Raw genomic sequence first — 25056 nt, 5'->3', positions numbered from 1 at the left:
CGGGACTCTGTTTACCACACTCATCATGTACACATTTTCAGAACCTCATTCCATTCCTACAGAGGTCATAATCAGAATATACGGGGAACTGCCTCTTCCAGATGCGCTCCAATTGGCCGCGACTTGCTGTCGGCTCCGCCAGGTCTTGATTGACAACACGCCTACGATCTACAAAAACCTACGCAGAAACGTCCCCTGTGAACGATATGCAAGAGTGCTACTGGCGGATCAAGGTGGTTCACCACCTCATTCTTCATCAGTGACTATTGGGGATCTGCTACGATTGCGACGGAACTCTCGTATCGTGGAGAAAGCGATCGAGGTGTTTGATCGTGATATTACCCCGAATATTCGAAGTGAGTAGACAGATCAGGAACCACTAAACTTATATGAATTTGCTGAATAACCCTCCTACAGTTCCTCTTACGAGCATCGATGACAAGTTCTATGGTGGAAAACCACGTCCATTGCACTTGACTCCTACAGAACGTCATCGTTTCTCTCGGAGCTACTACCAAGTATGGGATCTTCTGCTACTAGACCAACCATCCCGCCACCAACGATATCGGACTATGTTGCTGAAGCACCTGTACATGATGTACGAAATGGTCGATCTTGACCAGCCAATCGGGGACGACTCCGAATATTTCCCAGCTGACGAGAAACGATGCGCACTCGCTGAAGAAGTAAGCGACTATCTTCGATTTCTTTATCCTGATATACATGGAGTCGACTACATCGATTTCTCTGGGCAAAGCGTGTCTATGCGAACGCAAGGCCATGCAGCTATATGGGATCATTGTCAGCCTGATTTGAAGAAAATCGTTTGCTACCAGTGGCGAGATCCGGAGAAGAAACAGGTCAAAGAGGAAGAGGTATGGGAGAATACAACTGATGAAGAGTGAATATAGGTTTATATTGACCGGGTGGATGACATTGCAGGGGCTGTCAAACAATGGTTCATCTGTGAATACAAGGGAGAACTCGGAGTAACGGAGAGTGTCAAGAATTGAGCTGCAATTACAATCTCAACACCCAATTTCTTGAAGGTCACGAATCCAAAAAGCCGCATTGAATCCAAATCAGAAGTCTGGGTTGTTGGTGAGGGTTACGGGTACGCAACAAGTCAACATTTCCCGGGCTGCGATAAGGTGAAAGCAGTACTCTCTACTTCGCGCCCTCAGTGATCTTACTTGCGTACATGCTATATGTTTCTATGACTATGAGAATATGGTACATACGACCACAGGGTGTGGAAAACAGGGCTTCCCGTCCGCTCAGCCGGCTGTACTTAAGCCACACGCCGGGAGGTTAGTAGTTGGGTGGGTGACCACCAGCGAATCCCTTCTGTTGTATGTATTTTTGCTTTTTGCCTTCTTTTTTCTAAGGCCACACGGAGCAGACCGTCTAGCAAGTCATAAGCGGGCGTAAAATTGGACGTTTGTGGAGGGGCCTGGTGGGCTCCCTCTTTGCTTTTGAGCGGAGGCTTTAAGTTGCGAATTTGGCAACCTATGTGCGTATCATTCGAGCCCATCATGACTTATTCGCAGACGTTATGCCCACTTCCTACTGGGCCGGCACTATGTCCGCAGGAAGTGAATGTGATAACCACAAAGCAAGCCAGATGATCACATGGTTCCTATCCTCTTTCCTCAACAACGAGCCTAGAGTTCGTTTGTGGGGGTAATCGCACGGATCCCACATTGAGGCCAATATTAAATTATCCCTCCCACTTGAACCTGTCTTTTTTTCCCCCTTTGGGTTATGAGCGGAGTATATACGGAAATAGGAAACGACATGATTTAATGGGTCCTATACCACGCGGTGCTCTCATGGAGATTGCCATTTGCGTGCTTTATTTCGGATACCCTGTAATAGCGGATAGACAACTTGCTGCAGTGTATTTGACTTCTGCCAATTCTTGTTGAGATTACCCTAGTCGGGACCTATTCATGTTACCTCTTTCATGCGCTACACCTTCACACTTTCGCCTTCCCTCCCTTAATGTTAGACCAAGTACCATACGACTGGATGAGTCAGTAGCCTGTCTATATTTCACTAGAATATCTCCGATCGCGCACCATGTCACTGGAGTAGACCTATGGACCCTTATGGCCGTCACATTTAACCCCTTGTCCACTGCCAATATAGAATATTAGTCCGCTTCTGGATGTTGGGCTCACAAGATATGATACCTGTATTTTCTCCTCACCGTCGGGTACAGCGAAGGCGCACAGGTGAGACCGGAAGGGCCGCAAAAATGGATACTTTCAGGTACGAGGCGGGGGCTTGGTGGAGTCGGTCACCGCGCTCATCACACAGAGTAATGTCAAACATATTGATGATCCTCGTCACTGCTCCAAGTGCCTGCAAATTTACCAACTGTACATGCTTGTTAACTCCAATCTTTGGAAACGCATGATCCCAACTTACTCTTCGTCCGGCTTTAGAAGTCAATCAGTGGGGAATGAGTTAGAATATAGAATGTACTATCTTGGTCAAGAGAAGACGCGCACTCACGGCATCTCCGGCGCCCTGCTCCAAAGCCATTAAACGCGAGGTATTCTTTCGTATGTTCTGCACGATCCGACAGGAAGCGACCCGGGTCCCAACGCTGTGGGTCGGGGTATACCTCTGGGTCCTGGGTCACTTCTTGAAGGTCGTAGGTCTGGTCATTGTCAGTTTGCCTTTCCAGTAGTCTGCAAAGCAGCTAGGACTTACTGCATAGGCCCCAGATGGTATCACTTCGCCTGTGTCTCCAATCGGAACGTCGTTTGGGCTAATGTTCTTACGAATGGTGACCAATCCGAGGACTAGTCGAATTGTCTCTAGAAGACAAGCATGGAGGAGGGGAAACTCCTTTTCCCACGTATACACACTCAAGGCTCGGAGGACTTCGTCTGCGGACTCGCCATCCTTCCTATATTTAGAGACTACTTGGTCCACCTCCTGACGGACTCGAGTCATCCAATGTGCATTCGTTGCAAGCATAACCAGTAACCACGAAGTTACTGTCGGGGAGTTCGCCTGCGACGCAAACGAGATTGACAGCAATGCCTGATGAACTCCAGTCAGCCTGTCTTGGGTGGAGACGTTTGCGAGTCTGTCTGCTAACCTGCAGGATTGCGCTCATACTCCGACCCTTCACTATAAGATCTTGAACTATGCTCATGTTCTCGGGCTGTTTTTTGTGTGCCACCGGCTGGTGCTGCCGCTCCTCCTTCCTTTTGTCACTGACGATCCGCCACAGCATCACATACAGTTGTCCTATTCCAATGACCGCGCGGATATGTAGTGGGTTCAGAAGCCAGGGAATTACCATATCAGCCGCTGAAAATGTCCCGTCTAGCAAACCTAGCAGCTCACCCACCTTTCTGGACAGCTCGGGGGAGTGTGCCACCTTCTGCACTCCCAACACTGCCATGGTAGACTGTGTGTAGAATAAATTCATTGCAGAGAACGGATCAATCAGTTCTTCGACCTCGAAGTGATTCAGAGTTGCGGTGATATACCGCTCTATCGTCTGGGGAACAAACTCCAGGCCCTGTTTGCGCAACAGTCGCGCGCGCAGTGTGGTCCGAAGATAGGCTGTATGCGTATCGCTGGACGGATCTTTAGAAGCTTCGACCAAATTCACGAATGGGAGAAGCACAGCGACCCTGCAGTGCGTGCCCGAAGTCAGTGATCTACTTTGGTTATTGGGAATGAACGGAGGAGCAATAACTTACCCTTCGTCCACATCGAGATCTTGACTTTCATAAAAGACCTTACGTCCCTGAGGACCGCATACACCAACCATTCGATGGCGACCAAGATAATAACTATAGTTTCCAGTTGGAGAAGCCGCCTTGGAGACACGACAGAACCCATTCCTATCGAAGAAGAACTGAAGAGCGCCCACCAGCGGGTATCCCGAAACTAACTTGGGGGCATTGGCGGGGAACGGTCGCTTCCAGAGTAGCCTTAAACATTGCACGAGCAATACAAAGGCAATGGCATACAATGCCTGGGTCAGCGCATAGGTAGCTGTGTCAAACATGGTTGTGGTGATATGCGGGTCGGGTTGTGTTTCATACTACAGGTTCAAACCGCACTATATATCTTTCAAAGCTTCCCTAATGCTCAAGTCCGGGGACTTACTCTTTCACCACCCACCTCCTCTAGGACGGTGGCTTTCACTTGACTGTTGGAGGAATTGCGTCCAAGTTGCATTCATTATTGAAGTATAAAGTGTTTGGGATAGGCGGTGTGTTGGTGGACATGACAGGTCGACCGTTGCATGCAGTCCTCACCGAGATGCAGGATATGCATCCATTGTGGCACTGGGGATTTGAGAAGACGGGAAAGCAGAAAGCGTAGCAATATGTCACTCAAACCTTTACTCCGACAAGCTCGAGTTTATCGGTGTTCCCGCCTAGTCCCTTGGCAAATCTCAGATCCTGTACTCAGTCACATCCCGCGGGCCACTTTGCAGAACTAACGATTGTGCTGCCTTGTTTTTTTTTCCAACGGTACATATCGAGTGCTTTCTATTGCATATGGTGATGACATTGTCATAATACAAATCAGCCTACCCAATGGAGTCAGCCATAGCCCGCCCGATCCATTCCCCAAGTGACTCTTGAGGATATTTAGACTTTTAGTGATTACAAATTTCCGTGCAGTTTTAATTATCGTTCTAGATGTGACTTGAGAAGGGCTTGCCTTGTGGGCCAATCTGTATGATATAAGACGTCGATACACTTTCTCCACTGAAACAGTTCAGTATTCACAAATTCTTATCAGTATTTCAACCATGGCAAGCAAATATACACTGAGGATCAAAAATCGTGTGAGCGGCACCTGCCCGAGCAATTGGATGGGGCCATCCCACAGCAAACAGACTGACACAGACGGCTGGCACCTGGTGGCTACCCAAAATCTGGGGCGCTTGAAATGGGTTTATATGGACGATAGGGAGGAGCGCAAGGCTCACCCCCAAGATGGTACAACCAGGTTCTTTCTAGATATTCCCACGGTATGTCTAACGCATCTGGCTCCCCTGGTGTGGCTGGCAAAGCTAATATGAATATGATCTAATTTCAGAGTAACGTCAACTCATGCCCTGCGAAAACGGCATCTGAAGGCATCTACAAAGGCGTCCAATTTCACACCAACACGCAGGTGCGCGACCTCGGCTGCTGGGCCGCTGACCTGAGCTGTATCTTCTTTGTGACCCCAATGCTGGTCATCACATGGTACATTACTGGTGCTCAGATCGACGAAGCATATGTGATCGAGTTAATCCGCTTTATGTTCAAGTGCCAGAATACCGATAATGGCGGCTGGCCAACGTATTTGGAGGAGGATCCTTCGCCAATGGGAACCACATTGGTCTACATTGCACTGCGGCTCATGGGGGTTCCGGCTGACGATAAGCGTCTTCGCAAGGCGCGAGAATTCTATCTCAGCCATGGTGGCGCAGTCTACCTGCCAGGCTGGGCGAAGTTCTGGCTTGCTCTACTGGGTCTATATGACTGGGCTGGTACTGATCCTTACCCGGTAGAGATGTGGTGAGTTGCTGGTCTTTTCCACGAAATTGTAGTGGCTGATACTGACTGGGCCTTAGGCTCCTGCCGGACTGGGTTCCAGTCAACCCGTGGAACTGGTTTGTTATTCCGCGCATGGTCTACCTGCCAATGTGTTATCTCTCGTCGAAAAGGTTCACGGTGCCGACAAATGATCTGCTGGATGAAATCCGGAGGGAGCTATTCCCAGAGAACTTCTCCTCGGTCGACTTTGCCAAATATGAAGGGGTAGTGCGCCCTTCCAAGCGACACCAGCATAAAAGCTGGATAATGCATATATTGAATTGGCTGCTGACCAATGTTTGGGGTCCATTGTTGTGTCCCAGAAGCCTGAAGGAAAAAGCGGAGAAACAAGCCTGGGAGATCTTACAGCATGTAGAACAAAGCAGCAACTCGACCGGAATGATCAGTGTCGACGCTTGGCTGAACATGATTGCCTTTTACTGCACAGAGGGACCAAACTCTCCCGCACTCAAGCGTATGCAGGAAGCGAGTCTGGAGTATCTGTGGATGGGCGCTGAAGGAATGAAGTCCATGAGTATCCACGGAGGACACGCGTGGGAAACGTCCTTCGCGCTGCAGACACTTGTGTATACAGGGCTTGCGAGTGATCGCAATTTCCAAAGCAATGCTCTGCAAGCCTATGATTATCTCATACGGCAGCAGCTTGTCGAAGAGTGGGATGATCCGCCTTCATGTCGTCGTCCAAGTCGTCTCGGGGCCTGGTCTTTTACCACCCGCTACCATGGCGGCCCCTGCTCCGATTGTACGGCAGAGGCCTTGAAAGCCATCCTCATGGTGGAAGGTGAATTGGGTCTCCGACGTATGAGTGAGAAGAATCTGTTCCTTGCAGTGGACAATCTTCTCATGATCCAGAATGCCAGTGGGGGCTATAGCAGCTTCGAACCCATCGCAGCAGGTGCTTGGTTAGAGTACTTCAACGGGACGGAAATGTTCGGACAAGTGATGACAGAACATGACTATGTAGAATGTACGGGGTCATGTGTTACGACGCTGGCGCTTTTTAGGGCTCGAAACGGTGAGTATCGGCGCAAGGAGGTTGACACTGCAATTGAACGGGGGGTGAGATACGTGGAGAATAGTCAGCGGTATGATGGAGGTTGGATGGCCTCTTGGGGGGTAACATTTACATATGGTGCTTTCTTCGCAATGGAAGCCCTGTACTGCGGAGGGCGAACTTACGAAAACTCATCTGTGGCCCGAGCTGGCTGTCACTTCCTACTGAACAGGCAGGAGTTCGACGGAGGATGGGGAGAGACAATAGACGTGAGTATATCATATTCCCCATGCTGTCGGAGACTAACAACTGCATTCAGTCTCGCTTGCTCGGTACATATACACGGGCACCTAAGTCACACACTACGCAGACCGCATGGTCTTGTCTCGCATTGATGTACGCCGAGTATCCTGATCCTGAGCCCATCAGACGAGGCATTCAACTTATTATGAGGCGACAAAAGCCCAATGGAGAATGGGAACAAGAGTATCCTGTCGGCAGTGGAGTCGTCACATGGTATGTCCTCCAGCTCACTTGATAATTGAAGACTGATGCTAACAATTTGCGGTAGTCACATTCAATACCATAACTACATATATTCTTTCCCTATCCGGGCTTTGGCGATGTATGAGAAGCTGTATGGAAAGCCATCTCTCATATAAGAATATTGCATGTAATATTCCGGATAGCTTTCTACGAGAAAGAACAGTGGAATGTATCGCGAGTGTATCTGATGATGTCGAGAATTTGGAAACGTATATTACGGTTTTATTTACGTTTTAATGATCTGAAAGATCCTTTGCAGAGTCCAGAGATTGTAGAAGCATTTCCGAGGACATCTCCTTATCCAGTATAACTACGATACAAAATTCTAATCCGCCGCAACAGCCAGCGACCTTCGCAAATCTGCCGTGGTCTGACATCTCGCTTCTGATCAAGTAGCGAGCCCTATACAGGGAGGTACCGTGTATCAAGCCCGTTTACCCCGCCCTCAGAGGAGTCTACCTTCAAGCTATTTCCCAGTCTCACATAATGGTCCGAACCACGCACCTCCCGTCACCTCCTCCCAACCCTGGTTCCCGACACATCGCCAACACCAAAACACATTTTCGGGGTCATACTTCCTCTTTATAGATGCAAGCCAGTCGTAGTTATCTCCAAACCAATCCTGCCTCCAGTCTGGGTCGTACGGATCGGCCTCATTCAGATATGTTCCCATACCCGGAGCCATGTCTTTCATAGCTTTCAGTTTAGTGTTGGTAAGATTCGTTCTGTATTGTTGTATCTCCTCGGTGCCGGCATTGTCGGGCCAGACATCGATTTGCTGGAATAGGAGGTGGGACCTACGCCACGCGGGGTTCATGGATGTATGAGGGACGGGGTCGAGAACCTTTCCGCCGGCGACGATGTTAAACAGGGTTGCCCAAAGGGTGCTGTTGGGGACTGTCTGAGCAGTGACAGTCTCGAGAAGGCTTGTTAGATTGTTCTTTGGTGACTCCAGTGCTTGCTTGTCAAATAGTCGTGATGCCATGATCGGCCTGTTCGAGCCCGGCGTTGTATGGTGCGTGCTGGAGTAATATGCATGGAAGGTCGGATAGGTGGTGAAGGTGGATGTAATTAGATACGAGGTTCCGTTGTGCGGGAGCAGGTCATCTAGAACAAGCCGGTTCATGGCATCTTTTGCTCTGTCTAATGCCTCGGTGGAATTGTTCTCAAGGAGATTCAGGAAAGGGTGGGTATACACCAGCGGTCCGGCATAGGGTGTGAGGATTGCAGTGCCAGAGTATCCTGCGTCTGAGAGAGCTGGCAATCTGGACATTATTCTGCCAGTCGCATTGAGAACTGCATCGTCATTTCCGTTCAGTGCAACGATGTCTAGGTTGTGGGCCAGGACAGGACGCGTTGGGTGGGCTTTGATGGTGGCCGATAAGACCACACCATAGGTGCCTCCACCACCCCCACGGAGGGCAGTGAAGAGGTCTGCATACTGACAGGCGTTGGCAGTGACAAGCTTTCCAGATGCTAGCACAACTTTGTATTCCAGAACCTGGTCTGCCCCGAGTCCAAAGAAGTGGCTAACGGGGCCATGGCCACCCCCTTGCAGGAAGCCTCCAAGGACACCAACAGTCTGATCTATTCATCAGCATGCATGCGTATCATACTTCGGCTTCAACAGACAGACTTACCGGATCTGCTCCACCAACAGCGATGACACCATGCTCGGCAGCAAAATTGTATACGTCCTGCCACACATATCCACCGCCTACAGTGATGGCACTTCCAGTCCAGTTGGATGGACAGGATCCATTCCTAGGAATGTATCTGTCGTGGTAATGAAGTCCATCTTGTATGGACTTGATCCAAATGGAAAGGCTACCATATCCTTGCGATCTAATATAGTTAGTGCGTATACAACCAGGGAAATCTGACACTGTGTTCTTACCGCTGCGAAATATCATGGCCTGTGTTCTTGATGACCAACCTCACATTGTGGTCCCTTGCAAACTTAATCCCGGCAGCAACATCAGCTGCCGTTGTCGCCTTGACACTGTACACGGGATAGTTGCCCAGGTCGCACTGTGGATATCCAGCCAAAGTAGCATTAACAGGGGGGCAGCTTTCCACGAGTGGATAGCTATATCCAATGGGAAATTCAGCCAGGTACTCATTGTTTGTCCAATTGGAGCTGATACTCTGACAGAGCTCGGAACTGTAGCCTGGGCCTTGGTAGCACGGTTTAGCAATCGGCTCGTTGCGCGCCAGCTTTCCGTCAACGGAGCTGTTTAGGGCGCTCCATGTGTCTACAGAGGGCCAGCACTCATCCGTAGGGGCCTGTATCCCCGAGAAATAAGCTATCACCGCGTTATCTAAAAGGGAAGGAGATCAGGTGATAACATACACATTTGCATTTGGCAAATACTGACTGTGCTCCAGCCAGGAGTAGGATACTGCGAAGAAGCATTTTTACGTCAACTTGTCTTGTTGTAATAAGTTGTTGATTATTTAAAAATTCATTGTAGCCAGCAGTGTAAGGGCTAGACTTTATATTCGTCGCTGCTCAATGCTCAACAGGCGACACCGTAAGCAGCGCAATATATTGCGCCCATAGCCACCGAGCACGAAACGGAAGTTATTGCATATGTATCCAGACCTTGTGCTCAGCAAGTAACCGGCAGCGACAACATCTTCAGCTGATGCCGATCCCTCAGCCTCATGGGGGCCATGGAAACCGGCCATCTTCAACCTCTCCACGGTCGCATTGCTCCTCTATATCCTCCGACCAACTGCGATCCCGATAAATGCAAGGACAAAGAGCTCAACGAGGCCCTAGGGGCAAATATGCTCGTTTAATCTGCCGGGGGTGTCGAGCTCGTAAAATCAAATGCGTGCTGGCTTGCCCGGTGGCCTCATTAGGCCCACTGGGTACTCCACAACCACTGGCAACATGTTGCGAGAGATGCCGCAATCTCGATCTCGAATGCATTGTCGAGAGCACTCCTCTAGGCCGGCCACCAGCGAAACGCGCAAATCGCGGAAATCTGGCCAGCAAATCGCCCCAGGCAGACGCTTCCAATCCCCCGCGTCCAAGCCCCCAACATGATGAGAAAGCGGCCAAGCTCTCCGACTCCATTCAGCAGTATCTTTTCTCGGGCGCGATACTAGACGACCATTCCATGCCGCAGGAATCACTGGATGCCACGGAGTCTACACCCGATGCCGACCGTCTTTACCATGCCATGGCCAACACCAGCACCTTTATCGCGGGGGTATTGGCTAAGGATGCTTCTTTCGGCTCCACCATTCAGCTGGTGTCCACTTGGAGCACATCTCTGACAGATACAGTGAGCCATGATCTTGCTGCCGCGCTTGACAACCTGTAAGATCAGGCGCAGAACTATGCTAATCTCATCAATTGGCTAAACCGTTGCTAGATTGGGGTGGCAGCGTCTCTTCGTTATTGGCACACCAAGCCTGCTACACCTGAGAGAGCGTTTGTTCTCCACCGATCCGAACACCAATAATGTTGCCACCAAGCTGCTTTTCGCAGTGCTTTGCTTGGCTTCCTGTGAAAGTTCAGAAAGTGTTCTCCGTCAGAACGGATCCCTCAGAGACACTCTACTGCAGGCCGTTTCGTCATACGGCCAGGACTTCATCTTCAGTCCTCCCACACACATAGACTCCGTTGCTGTCTGTCGCTTCTTATCGGCGTTCAAGCCGACCGCCTTGGCCACGTCTAAAAGAGTTGCAAGTCAATCTATAAAAGCCGAGCTGTATCTTACTATAGCATCTCGGATCGCAGAGCGACTAAAACTGTTACCTGAGCCAGCAACCATGCCATTTCTGGATACGACTGCCATTAACAGTGTAGTGATGGAGCGTGAGCTAGTCCTGTCAATCCAAGGCCTTGAAATAATGGCCGAGGAATTTCTGATGGGTGACTTTCTGACCATGACCCTGCAAGATTTCCGGCAGGTTCTTCAACGGATGCAACCCCATGTAGACTCCTATCAGATGCTCTTGGAAACACACTCCTGCTCACCAGTCATCATCTTCCACATCAAATGGATTGCAGCCACATATATGCAAATTGAGGCGATGGCAAACTCGAAGCAGTCCTGGATGACTCCCAGTCGATTGTTCATCGTTGTCGAAGAAGGCGAAAAGAAATGCCTCGCTGAGGTTAATTCTGCCTATCAGTTATTATCAGAGGCAGCCAAAGATGCACGGCAGAATGAAATCATCATCATGTCCTCACTGCTGGAGCTGCGCTTCAATGCCGTTATAGCCAAGGTCTATGGCCTCGGCCTTTTCTATATATCCGTCTGGAAAGCAAGGATGGAAAAGGATCGGCCACGAAAGAGCACTGAGATTCACCCAGATGAAGCGAGTCAGATGGGCAACACCGTCATTAACTCCATGATGACAATCCCTGACTCTGAGAGCGAATCACACTTTCTCAAATTCTTGCGTCATTTTGGAGGAAGGTATCCAGACAAGCTGCTAGGGATTCTAGCCAAATTCGTAGAGTGCGCATCAATGAAGCTGGGTGGCAACGGCTACATTGCGCCAGTCCGGTCAATAGTAATCGAGGTTCTGAATCTATGCAAGAATATCGTGGAGAACAACCTGATCCGGTTCAAAGCCTCCGGAAAGTTGCACCCCAATGTTGACAAACAACTCGACCTTTTCAAGCAGTGCGCCGATGCGCTGGTCGCCATGGTGTCCCAATCGAGAAATTCTCCGGAGGCAGCCTATCAGAGCGGCTGTATGTATATCGCAAGCAGTAAAATGCTCAACGGTCTGTTGGATTTATTGCATCGATTGAAACTGCAGGCTTCTATCGTCAGAGAGTGGGATGAGACTATGAGAGTGGTGAATTTTCGCGCATATACCACCGAGCCCTCCACAATGCCAGACGTGCATTTCAGTTCCTTTGAATCATGGAACATGTGGCCGTACCCCGATACAATGGGCCGTGCCCCTCAGTCATCTGACATCCTTGATTGGAGTCAATTGTCAACCACCATTTGGCAGCCAGACCCCTTGACGGATCTTCCTAGCACAGCCATGAGTCTGCCTGGTACGACTGCTGAATTTTAGAGCAACATGCCACCATTTCACGAATGAAAGTCACTTAATGCGTCGAAGTAAAGGGAACTGTACGCACTAACATGGCATGCTAACTTTGGCCTATTGGAAGAAGTTAAAAGGAGAGCTTTGTCCTCTCCAATTATGGATTTATGAGTTATGAATGGTTAAAATGGTTGTATGACCAGACAGTAAATTGCATTATATGTGCCCAGTGATGATCATCTTACGTTTTATTTTTCTCTAATAATACAAGTTTATAAATTGTTATCGAGTGATCCACTGACATCAATACTCCACGAGTAAGTTTATCGCGTCAGTTGCCTATGGATCTCAACCCTATCTGAAATTCCGGTATGTTCAAAGGGACTTTAACCTGTGGCTCGTTCTTGGATTTTGAAAATGAGATAGCCCAATCTTATTTTAGGATCATTTGCGAATACTCGAAGTAGATCCAGGCCAATTACAGACTGCGCAATTCTAAAATTTCCGTCGCGCAATTATTTCCGTATCCTGATGACCCAGACCCTAACCGCGCAACTTCGCGCAAATTAAGCATGCTAGCAGCCGCCGATCGGCTCCACTATGGTCTTGGCATACCGAATTGATTTGAGTGCGATAAGGCTGCACATCCCGACCAGCGGCTTATTTGCGCTCCTAGATGCGCCTGGCGAATTGTGTATTGTTCGATGACAGGTCAGCTGTGTTCCTTTCGCTCGGGAATTGAAACAACGTAGCATGCTGCGCCTGAGCATAGCCTCTGGCCCTGTTGATCTTGATTTTGACGAGGCTCTAAAGGGTCATAGTAAATATATAATGGGGTATCTGTGTAGTCGTTTACTCTTCTCAGTGAGCAGAAGCAGTATCAATCCATTACGCGTTGCATTTTTATATTTCTTTCAATCTTGATTCAATATGGCTATCTTAAGTCGAAGTGCAGGCAGCCATGGCTGTCCTATACCGGACCATCTTGAACAACGTAAGTAGTTGTAAAATCCTTGTACCCCAGATGCGACGAACTAGCTGACCTTGAGACAGTCGACGTTGGTCCCTTCGTGGGGAACCTCACCTTCTATCAATTCAACATGATTGTATCTGGAGTTTGCACTGCGGTCGTGTTATTTCTCATTTTGGGCCTTATGGGTCGACATGCGATGCATATGAGCAATCCTAACGAGCAACTCAAGTAAAGACACTCCAAACCGTGTTAAGAGTATCGAGGAGGCTGACAAACTTGCGATAGAATAATGCGAATCTGCAACCTCATCCCATCATATCAAGTCCTATCTTACATATCAATCTGCTTTCCGAACTCCTACATCTACCTCCAAGGGTTCACCGAGGTTCTACAGGGCGTCGCGTTATACGCCTTTCTCATGCTACTCTGCGATTACATGGCTCCTGATGATATGAGCAAAATGAAATTTTTCTCTTCCCTTGAGACAAAGAGACAGTGGCAGCCGAAGAAGAAAAGGAATGGTCTTGCCTTCTGAATGTGAGTTCTTCGGTAGCAGAAAAAGCATTATAGTGAACAGTAACTGACCCCTTCTCTGCGTCTAGTTGACTTGGTACTCCGTGCTTCAATACCCTATCATCACTTGGATCACCGCTATTATTCAAGTAGTCACCCAGTCAATGCACGTCTACTGCCTTGAAAGCAACGCACCTCATTTCGCTCACATTTGGGTATGTACTAATCTTCTATGCCTGATTGCATTGGGAAAAAAAATCACTAATGAGATTAACAGCTCGAGGTGGTTACCTCGCTGTCAACATCGGTGGCTCTCAACGCTATAATCCAATTCTATGTGAATATGAAGGGGTGTATGACAGAGCACAAACCATTGCTGAAACTAATGGCATTCAAACTGATCGTTGGTTTGATCTTGCTCGAGAAGGTATTCATCACGCACCCTGAAAAGCATTCAAGAAACAAGGAATATATCTAACACGAATCAGATCCTGTTCCTCATCCTTACAAGCACAAAAGTCCTCACATACCCCGCCTCAATGACCTACATTGACACACTGATGGGCCTCCCAACAATGCTCATCTGCGTGCAGATGGTGCCGCTCTCCTTCCTAGTCCTTTATGCTTACCGCACAAAACCCTACGAGATCTCACCCTCGGTGAGCAGTCTGCGACCCCAAGCATACCGTGCTCTCGAGTCAGACCAGGACGAGGAGGTCTTACTGAACGGCCTCCCCAGACACTATCAAGGTGGAGCTTGGGGGTTACGTGCGTGGGCTATCTACCTAAACCCACTCGTTCTGATCAAAGATGTCCATTCAGCTTATGTCATGATACAGAATGCGCGGGGTGTGCAGAAGATCCAAGAGAGGGAGGAACAGGAGCAGGAGGAGATGACGAGGTATGAGACGAGGTATGACCCTGGTGATGGGAGGTAAGAAGAGGTGAGGGCAAGAGAGGTGTGGGGAGGGCGACCGGGGAAAGCAAGAAAGAAACAATTATTGCATGCTGGCGATGTCACAGCAGAGCTCTGTTCCTTATGTTAGCAAAGGGCGGTTAAACCTATATTATGAGAACTAAAACCTCTCCTATAATTCACTCACCACGCTCTCTCCTCGAGTGCTAAAGCCTTGAAACATTCTAAAAATTGATGACCATTACTCTGAAGCGCCTGGCCTTCCTATACAGCCCTCGCCGACACAAAATTCGTCTGCACAGTCGGCAAGCGTTGCTGATCTCACAAGGTGAGCTTCTGCTAACAAGAATGAAAACCAGCCCAGTAAAGAATGCTTATTCATCGTCGGCATCTTGCATGAGTAAATGAACTTGATTCCTAATTCGATGCTACTGGCGTGGCAGCCAATTCCTCTAATCTCTTATGAGGATGACAAATGAATTGAGTAGTGCGCAAATTCAAAGGCAACCCGCTGCGGCATATGGTTGGCCTTCAAGGCCCCTGCTCTATGTACCTTTGGGTATTAGCATTTTCATCAATCTGCTCGGCCTGTTGCATACTGCCTAGCACTCCAAGGACATGATAATTCCCAATTCCCTTTTCTGTTAGTATATTCCTTCACAGAGACCCTCATCTCCCAGTCCTACGGAGCCTGTTTTACTGAGTTAACCATTTCTACTGCATAGCATTAGCAAACAAGCTCGTAAGCGCATCAGCGCAGATAGTTTACGTGATTATCTTCATGATTGAGCGAGAAGAAGTAATGATGATAATTATATTCAAAGGATTAATACAGGTTTATTAAAGGTCCTTCGGACATATACAACAAAAGAAAACAAAGAAAGCCCAAACAGCCCTCGCGGCTGCTCACCCCTTATTTCACTGCGGCACATAATATTAGTATGGCACTTCTCATTTATTTGGGTAATAGGGTTTCTAACGAGGTTGTCTGACCATCTGTAACGCTTGCTCGAACTCCTCGATGGTCTGGGGGGTGAAATTCATCACATTAGGGGAACGCAACCTAAGATTTAACGCATTTTCTCAGCCTCACCCCAGGATTGTATAGACAGCAGAGCCACAGGATGGAAGGATGTCAAGCATACCCCCAACGAGAACGACACGAGAGCCAAGTACAAAAAGAACCCAAAAGCACCCCGAACAAAATCGCCAGCACGGCGAACCCAACGACGGCAACGGCCCCTTGCGGGGTTTGGAGAAACGACATTGGGAGACTTGAGGGGAGGGGAGAGGCGGAGGCTGGTTTTTCCTTATTGTTTAGAGAGAAAAAGATTCTTTTCGAAAAAAAGCAGCGAGAAAGGAGGATCTTTTTCTATTCGAGAGTTGGATGCTACTGTGATGGTGTCTACGTTCTGTTTGCTATACATCAACTTCGAACTTTCGAGATACCTAGGGAAAGAACAGTGCTCATTTCCAATGCCACCTTCCTCTGGAAGCACATTGAGATATAGATTATTGGAAGTTACTTAGCCCGAGAGTGATCAAGGACATACTCCTACCACGCATGGCGTAACTCACGGGAAGCCGCGTACAACCCACTACTAGTTGCCAAATAATATATAATTACGGGTACTCATTGTGCTCCCCGACCAACCGTCTGCATGAGAAGGCTTACAGCGCTGCTAGTAATATGGGCGTTGATTCACTTTGTAGACCAGGTAGGAAATAAATTGAGTATAGTTTAAATTCATGCAAATCGAGAAAGACTTATGACCGGCGAGACCACTACTCTCCAATGCTACCCAACTTATACTGCACCCTCAAGAGTTTAACGATATGATCAGCCAATGATCCCAAATTTCCAGCCTGTGTAATTTCAGACAGCGGGACATCAAGATGAATAGCTCGCCGCACCCAGCTCCTCATCTCAATTGCCACGAGCGAGTCGATTGCAAAACCGGCAGCTTCTTCATCAGTCAATTTTTGACCATTCGAGATAGTGCCCGCAATAAGGTGAGCCATGTTCCGTTTGAACTCGGTAATCGCCTCAGTGTTATTCAGCAACGAAGGGTCTTGATGGACGTTGTTAAGAAATTCGCGCAGCCGATGCTCAGGTCCGTCCATTCCCTCATCCATTGACGCCTGCCCTAAGTTGCTGTGCATAGCAAACCGGGCATCGCGTCCCCATAATCGCATGAGCGAAGCGCTCTCGCTCTTTCCCGCTTTGTCAGAGATACCGACGTCCAGTACTCCCAAGCATTGCTGATTTGGACGGGAGTCGTCAATGCTGACTTGGAACGAGTCAAGGACGGCCCGTTCTGTTATGGGTTGAGCCGAGGCCACGCTGGTCGTTTGAGCTAAGTCCGCCCGTTCACTGATGATGCCTACATCTTCGACCGGGCCCAGATTTAGGACCGACGCCGCCAAACCACGCTGTCTTCGGTATGTGGCAAGCCCGGTCAGAAATGTGTTTGAGGCAGCGTAGTTAGCCTGACCCAGGGAGCCTGCAGAACCCGCGATCGAACCGAACATGACAAAGAAGGACAGGTTCATGTCCTGGGTTGCAGTGTGTAGATTCCACGTGCCGGTGACTTTGGGGGCTAGTCCGCTATCCCATTCTTCCGATGTCATGTGCTCGAAGGTTCGGTCCTACCAAAGAGGATCAGTTGGTGGTCTTGAAAGGTGGTAAGGGGCGGTGGTCAAACCTGCAAATTTAATGCCATCTGGACGACCCCAGTGAGACGGTTCGTACACTTTCTGATTGCTTGTTGAACATCGTCGGGGTCAGTCACAGTGCCTGCTGCACAGCTAACGCGGCAGCCTTGAACCTCTAGCTCCTCTATGAACTTCCGATGCTCGTCCTTCTCAGCTGATGGGGAGAGGTATACTATCTCGCGAGCGCCATGTTCAACTAGCCACCGAGAAACTGACTTTCCAATGCCACCGAGGCCCCCGACGATGAGATACGCCGCATTGGCTGGAAAGGAAGCCCTGGATTTTACGGGCGCGCTTGGTAACTGCGCTGGATCTGGTGTCATCTGGACTACGACTTTACCCATGTGTTTACCCGTCTGTAGGTATCGGAAAGCGTCCTTCACTTGCGTAGTATCAAAAACGTGAAGAGGCCGAATTGATCGAAACCGGCCTTTCTGGAAAAGCTCGAAGCATGTTCTCACCATGCTAAAAAAGATGTCAGTTTCTCCAGGGTCAAAAAGATGGGAATGATGCGTCCGGATGTACCTTATCGCTATTTCGGGACGGTCCCGACTGACGTTTGCAAGATTCACCGCATGGAACGAGCGATCTTCGGCAAACGGGCTCAGACTGAGCATTCCATGGGATAGAATGTCTCGTCGTCCGATTTCGATCATTTTCCCATAGGCTGCCACACATTCCCAGGATGCATGAAGTAACTCACCACTTAGTGAGTTGAGGACGATGTCGACGCCACGTCCATTAGTGGCCCGCATGATATCCGGCAGGAAGGAAGTATTGCGAGACTGAAAGATCTGTCCTCTGGGGATCCCATGAGTTTTGACAAGGTAGTCTGCCTTTTCCTCGTTTCCAACTGTGGCGTAAATCTGCATGAAACATTACTATATGCACGAAGTCCTACGTCGAAAAGCCAGATGAGCGACTTACCGTAGCACCGAGCATTTCGCAAATGTTTATGGCTGCGATACCAACCCCACCGGCAGCAGAGTGAATGAGGACCGACTGGATCGGTCAGTTAGTCGACTTCTTTCCTGTACTGTATAAAATGACAAATGAACTGACCTGTCCCTTTTGAAGGTTCCCAACCTGCATTAGCGAGTAGATAACCGTGCAATAGACTGTCAGCATAGCGGCACCATCTCCCAAAGCAAGGCTATCCGGTAATTTAGAGACAGCCTCCCGACGTAGAACCGTACGGTTGCAGAATAGGCCGGTCCCCAATGCCCCAACACGGTCCCCAGGGGTCAGGTCAGTTACATCTGGAGCAACTCGACGCACGACTCCGGTTGCTTCTAGACCCATGTCGTTAGGGTTTCCTATAAGACCCATGGCAACCAAAGTGTCCTATACCATTGTCAGAAACACGAGAAAGAATGGTGTAATGACAGATTACTTACCTTGAAGTTCAGCCCAACGTAGCTGACATCCACTTCAACTTCTCCAGAACTCAGATCCGTTGCAGTTGTACTGGGTACCCACTGAAGAGTACTGGTCAATCCAGCCTGCTGGATTCCCAACTTCCGTGGTGTATCCATGGGAGGCTGCCTCGTGAGCTGATGCGACAGCGATGTTCGATAGGACTGAGCAGTGTGAACAACGCCACCATGTAAAATGAACTCATACTCCAGATCCGTATCTGGTATCTCACGAGCCTGTTGAATCTTTTCATGCAGTTCAACTAGTGTCTCCGGTGCAGACTTTCCAACGGAATCCATCTCCAAGAGTGACAGATCCAGCGATAGTTCGCGTCTCAATACCCGAGCAAGACCATGGATAATACTGAAGCGCGGATCCGTGCAGCTAAGTGTACTTGGCTGCGTTACCCATAATAATCTGCATCCTTTGCACTGCATCAAGAAGCGCTGGAGAGTCAAGAACTGGTCCTGAGAAGACTGAGTGAAATATGGACTGTCGACCTCAAGTAGTGAAACGATGGTGCGACTGTTACACGGCGAGCCATCCAAGGTTGACCAGTGGACTTCATAGCCACTTCTCCGGAAACACGCTGCCACATCTCCAGGCCATCCTGCCTGCTCCAAGTTAGAAGCTAGGATAGTCACCTCTTTGTCAGACCTCTGCTCCTGAGCAAGCCTAGAGATGATCGTGAACAACGGTTGAACCGAACCCTCGAGATCGCGCTCGATTGTCTCGCCTCCAGTAAATCCAGCTGCGCGAAGCTTCTTGTCCCATTCCTCCCCCGAGATGTAAGGTTTGTGGGGGCGTCCATCATTTTCACCCAACCACCAGCCAGGAAGCGCACCCTGTGAGAACGAGTCGAAGGGTTAGCGCAGTGCGGCGCACATGCGGTTTATAGAAGGAAGACTTACCACCACATAGTCCGTGACAGGAGTATCTAGAATTCTTCTTGAGAACGGGCCTCTTATATTGACTATTAGAACAAAGATTCTTACCCGGATAAAACTTTTGTAATAGGAAACGCCCATTCTTGGCAAGCAGCTTGTTGGTATGTAGCAATGCCTGATGCAGATTTGGAGCAACGTGCATTACCTAACTCAAGGTTAATCTGGGCGCGATAGTGTACCTAGTTCACTTACGTTGGAAGCGATGATGAGGTCAAAGCTGTGCGACTCAAATCCTTGTTCCGTTGGATCACGGGTGATGTCCAATGTTCGGTATTCCATATTGGTCTGGCCCTTGAACTTCTCTTGGGCAGTGGCGAAGAATCCAGCGGAAATATCCGTGAAGACATAGCGAGAGAATAACTGTGCGCCAGTCGGAGACCTGAGGGAAGAGAGGGCCATTTCGCTCAAAGAGCCTGTTCCGGCACCAATTTCCAGGACTCTCATCAATGGATTCGCATGTCCAAGAAGGGAAAACGCTTCCGTCAGATCAGTCTCTCGCGACAATGAGTCTTCGTAGAACCTTTCCAATCTGTTGCTGGCAACGAGTACCTCTAGCGGGGAGCATTTCCCAGACATGAAATCGACCGCGTTCTCGTAGACTGCTCTCATACATTCAATGGTGGTTAGACCGGGAAGGTCAGCGGGAATGCTCTTAAGGTGGCTGTAGATTTTCTCTAACACATCACCTGGAGGCATATAAATCCACTGACCCGAACCTTCATGGGTAGTAGATAGCCCGTCACTGAGTATGGCTGACGAAGGCACTAGAACTTCTTTTACTGCATGGAGAAGGACATCCTGCGTCTCCGGCTGTACTTCCTCGATCCAGCTTGAGAGTGGCTGCAAATTTGGATGCACGCCGGCGCGAATTTTACCGGCCTCCGAGAGAATCCAGGATTTCCATTTCAATAAATGCTCGGTGGACGAATCGATATATTCAATTCGCTCAGCTGTGGCTCGAATGTGTATCAAAGAAACGAGCCCAAGAATCCTACGGTGGATGGCATGTCCAATGGTGGGGCGCGGAGGCAGGATCTTCTCAGGAGGCAGTAAATCGATATCTGGCTTCCAATGTATCCTTGAAACTAAATCGGTGTCATCCGTCCCTGCCTTGCTAGACCCTGCTAGGCCAGCCAGGACTCCACCTGCGAGCCTAAAAATTGTCTGTCCCTCAGTGGTACCGATGATCTTTGCCTGCTGCCCTTTTTCTTTGTCTTCAAATGTCCGAGCCTCGAAGGAAACCCGCGACCATGGCCCGTTATCCACGACAAGGCGCTCGATCTTGGCGGGAATAAAGGCTCCTGAGATGGTGTTCAACCTTCCTCTGGATGCAGCTATACCGATTAGCTGAAGAGCTTGGTCGATGACAGCAGGATGGAGAGGGTAGTGGGTGCCTTTCTGCGTTTCAGGCTGGTGTACAGTGGCAGCTGCGGCGTTGCCAATCGGATCTGCGGTGATGTCTTGCAGACGTTGGAAGTGAGGACCGTATTGCAATCCGCATCGCTGAACTGTGCGGTACCACTGTGAGGGTTCCACTACTCGGGGAAAGGGGCTGACCTCTCTACGGTCAGCAGGCATAGGGTAGTCACTGCCTGCACGCACGCAACCCTTGCAGTGCACTGTCCATTTAGCCCCGTCGAATGCGCATACAGTAAAGTTGTACCACCCGGAATTAACGCCGTCAGCCAGCTCAGTTGGCTTGAGGCTTGAGATAATCTCAACTGCAGCATCACTGGCTAACATCAAAGGAGACTCAAACCGAATGTTCTGTATCGTGTAACGTTCGAAGGTGGATTCGGATTGGTTATTGAGGAAATTCAACTGCCTAATGGCCTCGCTGGCCATAGCGATATACCCAGCAGCTGGGAAGACGACGTCGCCGTGTAGGACATGGTCCGACAGCCATGGTACATCGTCTAGCCGTAGCACATTTCTCCATGATGGTTCCTGAATTGTTGCTTCCATTACCATTGATCCTAGCAGCTCATGGTGAGGGAGTGAGCGTAGCCGCCAATCGCGACTTGGTCTACCCTCGCTCCAGTACATGTCAGTATGCATCCATGGAAAGCGTGGGATATCGCTGAGAAGTCTACCGACTTCCACAATTGTGGGAAAGCTGATAAAGGACCCTGTGTTGAACACTTGTCCAGCAGTTGCGAGCAGTAGGGATTGTTGGTGGTCATCGTTGCGCGTAAGGGTGGGTATGTACACGGGAGGTGACCGAGGAGTAATTTGAAATATCTGCCGAAGAGGCGCAGATAAAGCGGAATGTGGTCCGACTTCTATGAATAGCTGGCTAACCCCCGTCTCTTTTTGGAGGAGCATTTCTACTGCCTTTGAAAAACGAACAGGAGATTCAAGGTTCCGACGCCAGTAGCTTGGTCCGAGTTGAGAAGGATCAGTAATGATATCCCCAGTGACAGTAGAAATCATTGGCCGCATATGTGGTCCTGGATTCATATGAGGTACGAGAGCTTTCTCATATGACGTTCCGATAATCTCCATCTGCGCTGCAAGATTACGTCAATATATATTTCAGTAGCTCAGCAGTGGGTTCGAGGCATGTTGGCTAGCGTCAAGACTTACGAGAATGGTAGGCAACCTGCACACGCAGCTTTCGACAGAAAGTTCCCGGAAGGGCCGCCGTAATGTTGCTGATTACCTGGGGAATCTGTTCCTTGGGTCCTGAAATCGTCACGTTACGAGGGCTATTCTCACAAGCGACGACCACCCCGTCGACAAGGAACGGTAGAACTTCCTCATGGCTCAATCCAATAGATGCCATTGCACCGGAGCCCTCCTGTGACCTGGCCAGCCTGCCACGGTAGAATGCGATTATAATAGCTGATTCAATGGTTATCGCACCTGATGCGCAGGCTGCAGCAATCTCACCGCTAGAATGTCCAATTACAGTGCTCGGTTGGATACCCCAGTGTGCTAGGATCTGGAGTAATCCGACCTGGAGGGCAGTGCACAGTGGCTGGGCTAGTTCAACCTCATTAACACGCGACTCAGTGCCCACGCGCGATAGCTCCTCTATTTTTAAGTTAGTATCTGTCACTGCATGCAACCTCCTGGCTACTAACCAAGTAATGACCATTCTGGTGGCTCTGCCAAGTTCCGAAGCACATCATCCATTTTCTTGATCGCGTTATAGAATAGAGGCTCAGTTTCCAAAAGCTGCCTACCCATTCCCGCCCATTGCGCTCCTTGTCCAGTAAACACGAACGTTAATGTAGGAGAGGGAAGTGTCTTGGGTGACGAGTGAAATTGGGACTGGTCCACTGGCGTGTCTGGGTAGACGACCGCGAATGCCCGATGACTATGATGCTCCCGTCGTGATGCTAATGTATATGCCAAGTCGCGAACGCTCGTGGGGTTAGTGGTTATGTAGCCTGCTATGTCTTCTATGCGACGTTGTAAGGACACTTTGTTGTGAGCAGAAACCACTACGAGGTGCGGACGGTCTGATTCCGGGTGGAGCATCTTCTGTTCCCCAAATGCAGTCGCAGAATCCAGAATAGCATGCGCGTTGGCCCCGGCTATACCAAATGAATTGATACTCACACGTTCCTGACGGTCATTTGGCCATGGTTGCGCTTTCACTGGAACCTCAATTCTGGAGCCTTCCTTGTGGACAGTGGCATTGGGCTCATGGAAATTGATGTTTGGTGGGATGGTGCGGTGTTGAAGGGCAAGGGTTGCTTTGATGATACTAGTGAGACCTGAAGCCCCCTCGGAATGACCGCAGTTTGGCTTGACCTGTTTTACCGTCAGGTTAGGTTATAGAAACGCCTGGAGTGACTTACACTACCCATGAGTACGCCATGGCCCTCGAAGAGCTTGGCCACAACTGACGTCTCAACCGAATCTCCAGCCGAGGTACCGGTCCCATGGCATTCGAAAAATCCCGTGTCGCAAATGTTATGTATCTGGGCCTGTTTGTATGCCGTTCGTATGAGAGTCTCTTGCGCGATTCCGCTGGGGTTAGTCATGACAGCTGTTCTCCCGTCAAAATTCACGGCCGTGGACCGTATGACCGCACGAACACAGTCGCCATCTCTCAGGGCGTCGCTGAGGCGCTTGAGATAGACTGCATTGATTGCCTCTCCACGCCCATACCCGTCCGCATTGGCATCAAATGTTTGACATTGACCCGAAGGCGACAGAACACCGTTTTGATTCATGACACTTGTCATCGTCGGGGTCAATATTAGGTTGGTGCCAGCAACGATGGCAGAGGAGCATTGCCCGGAGCGAAGTCCTTGACAAGCCTCGTGCAAGCCTACCAGCGAGGCGGAGCATCCGGTTTGTATAGTCATGCTATGGCCTAGTCAGCATTGTCTAAAGAAAGCCAATGTTCGGTGATGCTAGTTATACCTTGGCCCACGAAAGTCAAATTCATATGAGACTCGGTTTGACAAGGCAAAGCCTCCGGTAGCCAGAGCGTGATGGCGATCTGCACAAGGGTCTAGTCCCTTGAGGGACAATTCCAGCCAATCCTCCCCAAAAACTCCGACATAGCAGCCTATGTCCTTCCCACGCCAACTGGTTTCGCCAGAGTCTTCGAGGCACTCCCACACCACTTCGAGGAGCAACCGTTGCTGGGGATCCATGAGCCTGGCTTCTTTGGCACCAACGGAGAAAAATCCGGCATCAAAGTACGCAGGATCCTCCTCCAAGAAATATCCGGTCACCGGGGCGGTAGAGGGGTGAAAAAAGGATTTCGCGTTATACCGACTCTTGGGGACAGGGCCATGGCCACTTTTGCCTGAGACGAGCATGTCCCAGAACTCATCTGCGGTGCGAACATTTCCGGGTAATCTCAAGCCCATGCCCACAATTGCAATGGGTTCATCTGCTGCGCCGTCGCTCTCGCGACAGAAGCTTCTTTCGTTCATGGGAGTGGTCATCTTTGCTAGTAATCCAGTTCAGACGTTGTCTCATTGTGATAATGGACTTATCGCGGGAGGAAAATATAGTTTTAACAAGTCCTCCTTCGCTATGTGTAGCTCAAGAGGTATACTTTCGGTGATTGAGAAGCAGAATATGCTTAATTACATCTTTATTTCCCATAAGGAGCAATTTGCATTGGTCGTCTGATTGCAAAAGCTTATGTATGTCTCTCATACTGTGCGATGTCGATGGGTAGTACAGCATAATGTGGACCCAGAACGGCACGTTTCACAACGTCCGCAGAAGCAGCCCTTGCGAGGCGATGGACACAGTAGGGTCTCCATTCTTGCTCCTGAACAGATACCTTGATTTTACCCCTCCCCTTTTTCCTTCTTCCTGCATATCCAAGTTCAATTGAAATGCATAAATGGAAGATCCAAGGGTACTCGCAAACTATTGTTTGTCTGGCGGAGTTCCTGACCGCCTCTTCCTGGTCGTCTAGAAACTCTCAATGGCAAAAG

The 25056-nt window shown here is 49.4% G+C and overlaps 7 protein-coding genes across 7 annotated transcripts; 4 read left to right on the top strand and 3 right to left on the bottom strand.

The window, feature by feature from the left end:
• Positions 1 to 25: 25 nt before the first annotated feature.
• On the top strand, positions 26 to 905 carry BO88DRAFT_347790 (uncharacterized protein; the record flags this gene model as incomplete). Its single annotated transcript, XM_025703392.1, has 2 exons — positions 26 to 356; positions 418 to 905. The coding sequence occupies 2 exons, from the start codon at positions 26 to 28 to the stop codon at positions 903 to 905; spliced, it is 819 nt and encodes a 272-aa protein (XP_025559710.1).
• Positions 906 to 2329: 1424 nt separating this feature from the next.
• BO88DRAFT_428291 (cytochrome P450) lies at positions 2330 to 4039 on the bottom strand (the record flags this gene model as incomplete). Its single annotated transcript, XM_025709078.1, has 5 exons — positions 2330 to 2382; positions 2521 to 2668; positions 2722 to 3027; positions 3116 to 3659; positions 3729 to 4039. 5 exons carry the CDS (start codon positions 4037 to 4039, stop codon positions 2330 to 2332), a joined length of 1362 nt encoding a protein of 453 aa, XP_025559709.1.
• A 720-nt stretch (positions 4040 to 4759) lies between these two features.
• On the top strand, positions 4760 to 7256 carry BO88DRAFT_470197 (lanosterol synthase). Its single transcript, XM_025711653.1, has 5 exons — positions 4760 to 5017; positions 5086 to 5552; positions 5609 to 6854; positions 6905 to 7101; positions 7157 to 7256. Exons 1-5 carry the CDS (start codon positions 4796 to 4798, stop codon positions 7245 to 7247), a joined length of 2223 nt encoding a protein of 740 aa, XP_025559708.1. The 5' UTR covers positions 4760 to 4795; the 3' UTR covers positions 7248 to 7256.
• Positions 7257 to 7597: 341 nt separating this feature from the next.
• Positions 7598 to 9547, bottom strand: BO88DRAFT_456667 (FAD-dependent oxidoreductase; the record flags this gene model as incomplete). The annotated part of the gene is made up of 4 exons (XM_025710936.1): positions 7598 to 8713; positions 8772 to 8976; positions 9029 to 9417; positions 9485 to 9547. 4 exons carry the CDS (start codon positions 9545 to 9547, stop codon positions 7598 to 7600), a joined length of 1773 nt encoding a protein of 590 aa, XP_025559707.1.
• Positions 9548 to 9884: 337 nt separating this feature from the next.
• Positions 9885 to 12186, top strand: BO88DRAFT_428288 (Zn(II)2Cys6 transcription factor domain-containing protein; the record flags this gene model as incomplete). The annotated part of the gene is made up of 2 exons (XM_025709077.1): positions 9885 to 10462; positions 10518 to 12186. 2 exons carry the CDS (start codon positions 9885 to 9887, stop codon positions 12184 to 12186), a joined length of 2247 nt encoding a protein of 748 aa, XP_025559706.1.
• A 903-nt stretch (positions 12187 to 13089) lies between these two features.
• On the top strand, positions 13090 to 14583 carry BO88DRAFT_428287 (OSTA/TMEM184 family protein; the record flags this gene model as incomplete). The annotated part of the gene is made up of 6 exons (XM_025709076.1): positions 13090 to 13153; positions 13213 to 13360; positions 13418 to 13653; positions 13799 to 13860; positions 13923 to 14072; positions 14134 to 14583. 6 exons carry the CDS (start codon positions 13090 to 13092, stop codon positions 14581 to 14583), a joined length of 1110 nt encoding a protein of 369 aa, XP_025559705.1.
• Positions 14584 to 16346: 1763 nt separating this feature from the next.
• Positions 16347 to 24552, bottom strand: BO88DRAFT_347703 (type I polyketide synthase; the record flags this gene model as incomplete). The annotated part of the gene is made up of 14 exons (XM_025703388.1): positions 16347 to 17210; positions 17267 to 17741; positions 17802 to 18142; positions 18204 to 18278; positions 18339 to 18620; positions 18674 to 19537; positions 19604 to 19640; positions 19699 to 19784; positions 19832 to 20042; positions 20115 to 22149; positions 22226 to 22675; positions 22726 to 23401; positions 23449 to 23962; positions 24020 to 24552. 14 exons carry the CDS (start codon positions 24550 to 24552, stop codon positions 16347 to 16349), a joined length of 7443 nt encoding a protein of 2480 aa, XP_025559704.1.
• Between the last annotated feature and the right edge of the window lie 504 nt (positions 24553 to 25056).

The sequence above is a fragment of the Aspergillus vadensis genome (genome assembly GCF_003184925.1).
Source record: "Aspergillus vadensis CBS 113365 unplaced genomic scaffold BO88scaffold_23, whole genome shotgun sequence".
Lineage (NCBI taxonomy): Eukaryota > Fungi > Ascomycota > Eurotiomycetes > Eurotiales > Aspergillaceae > Aspergillus > Aspergillus vadensis.
Note: the sequence above shows the minus strand (reverse complement) of the source record. Positions and strands in the feature narration are given on the sequence as shown.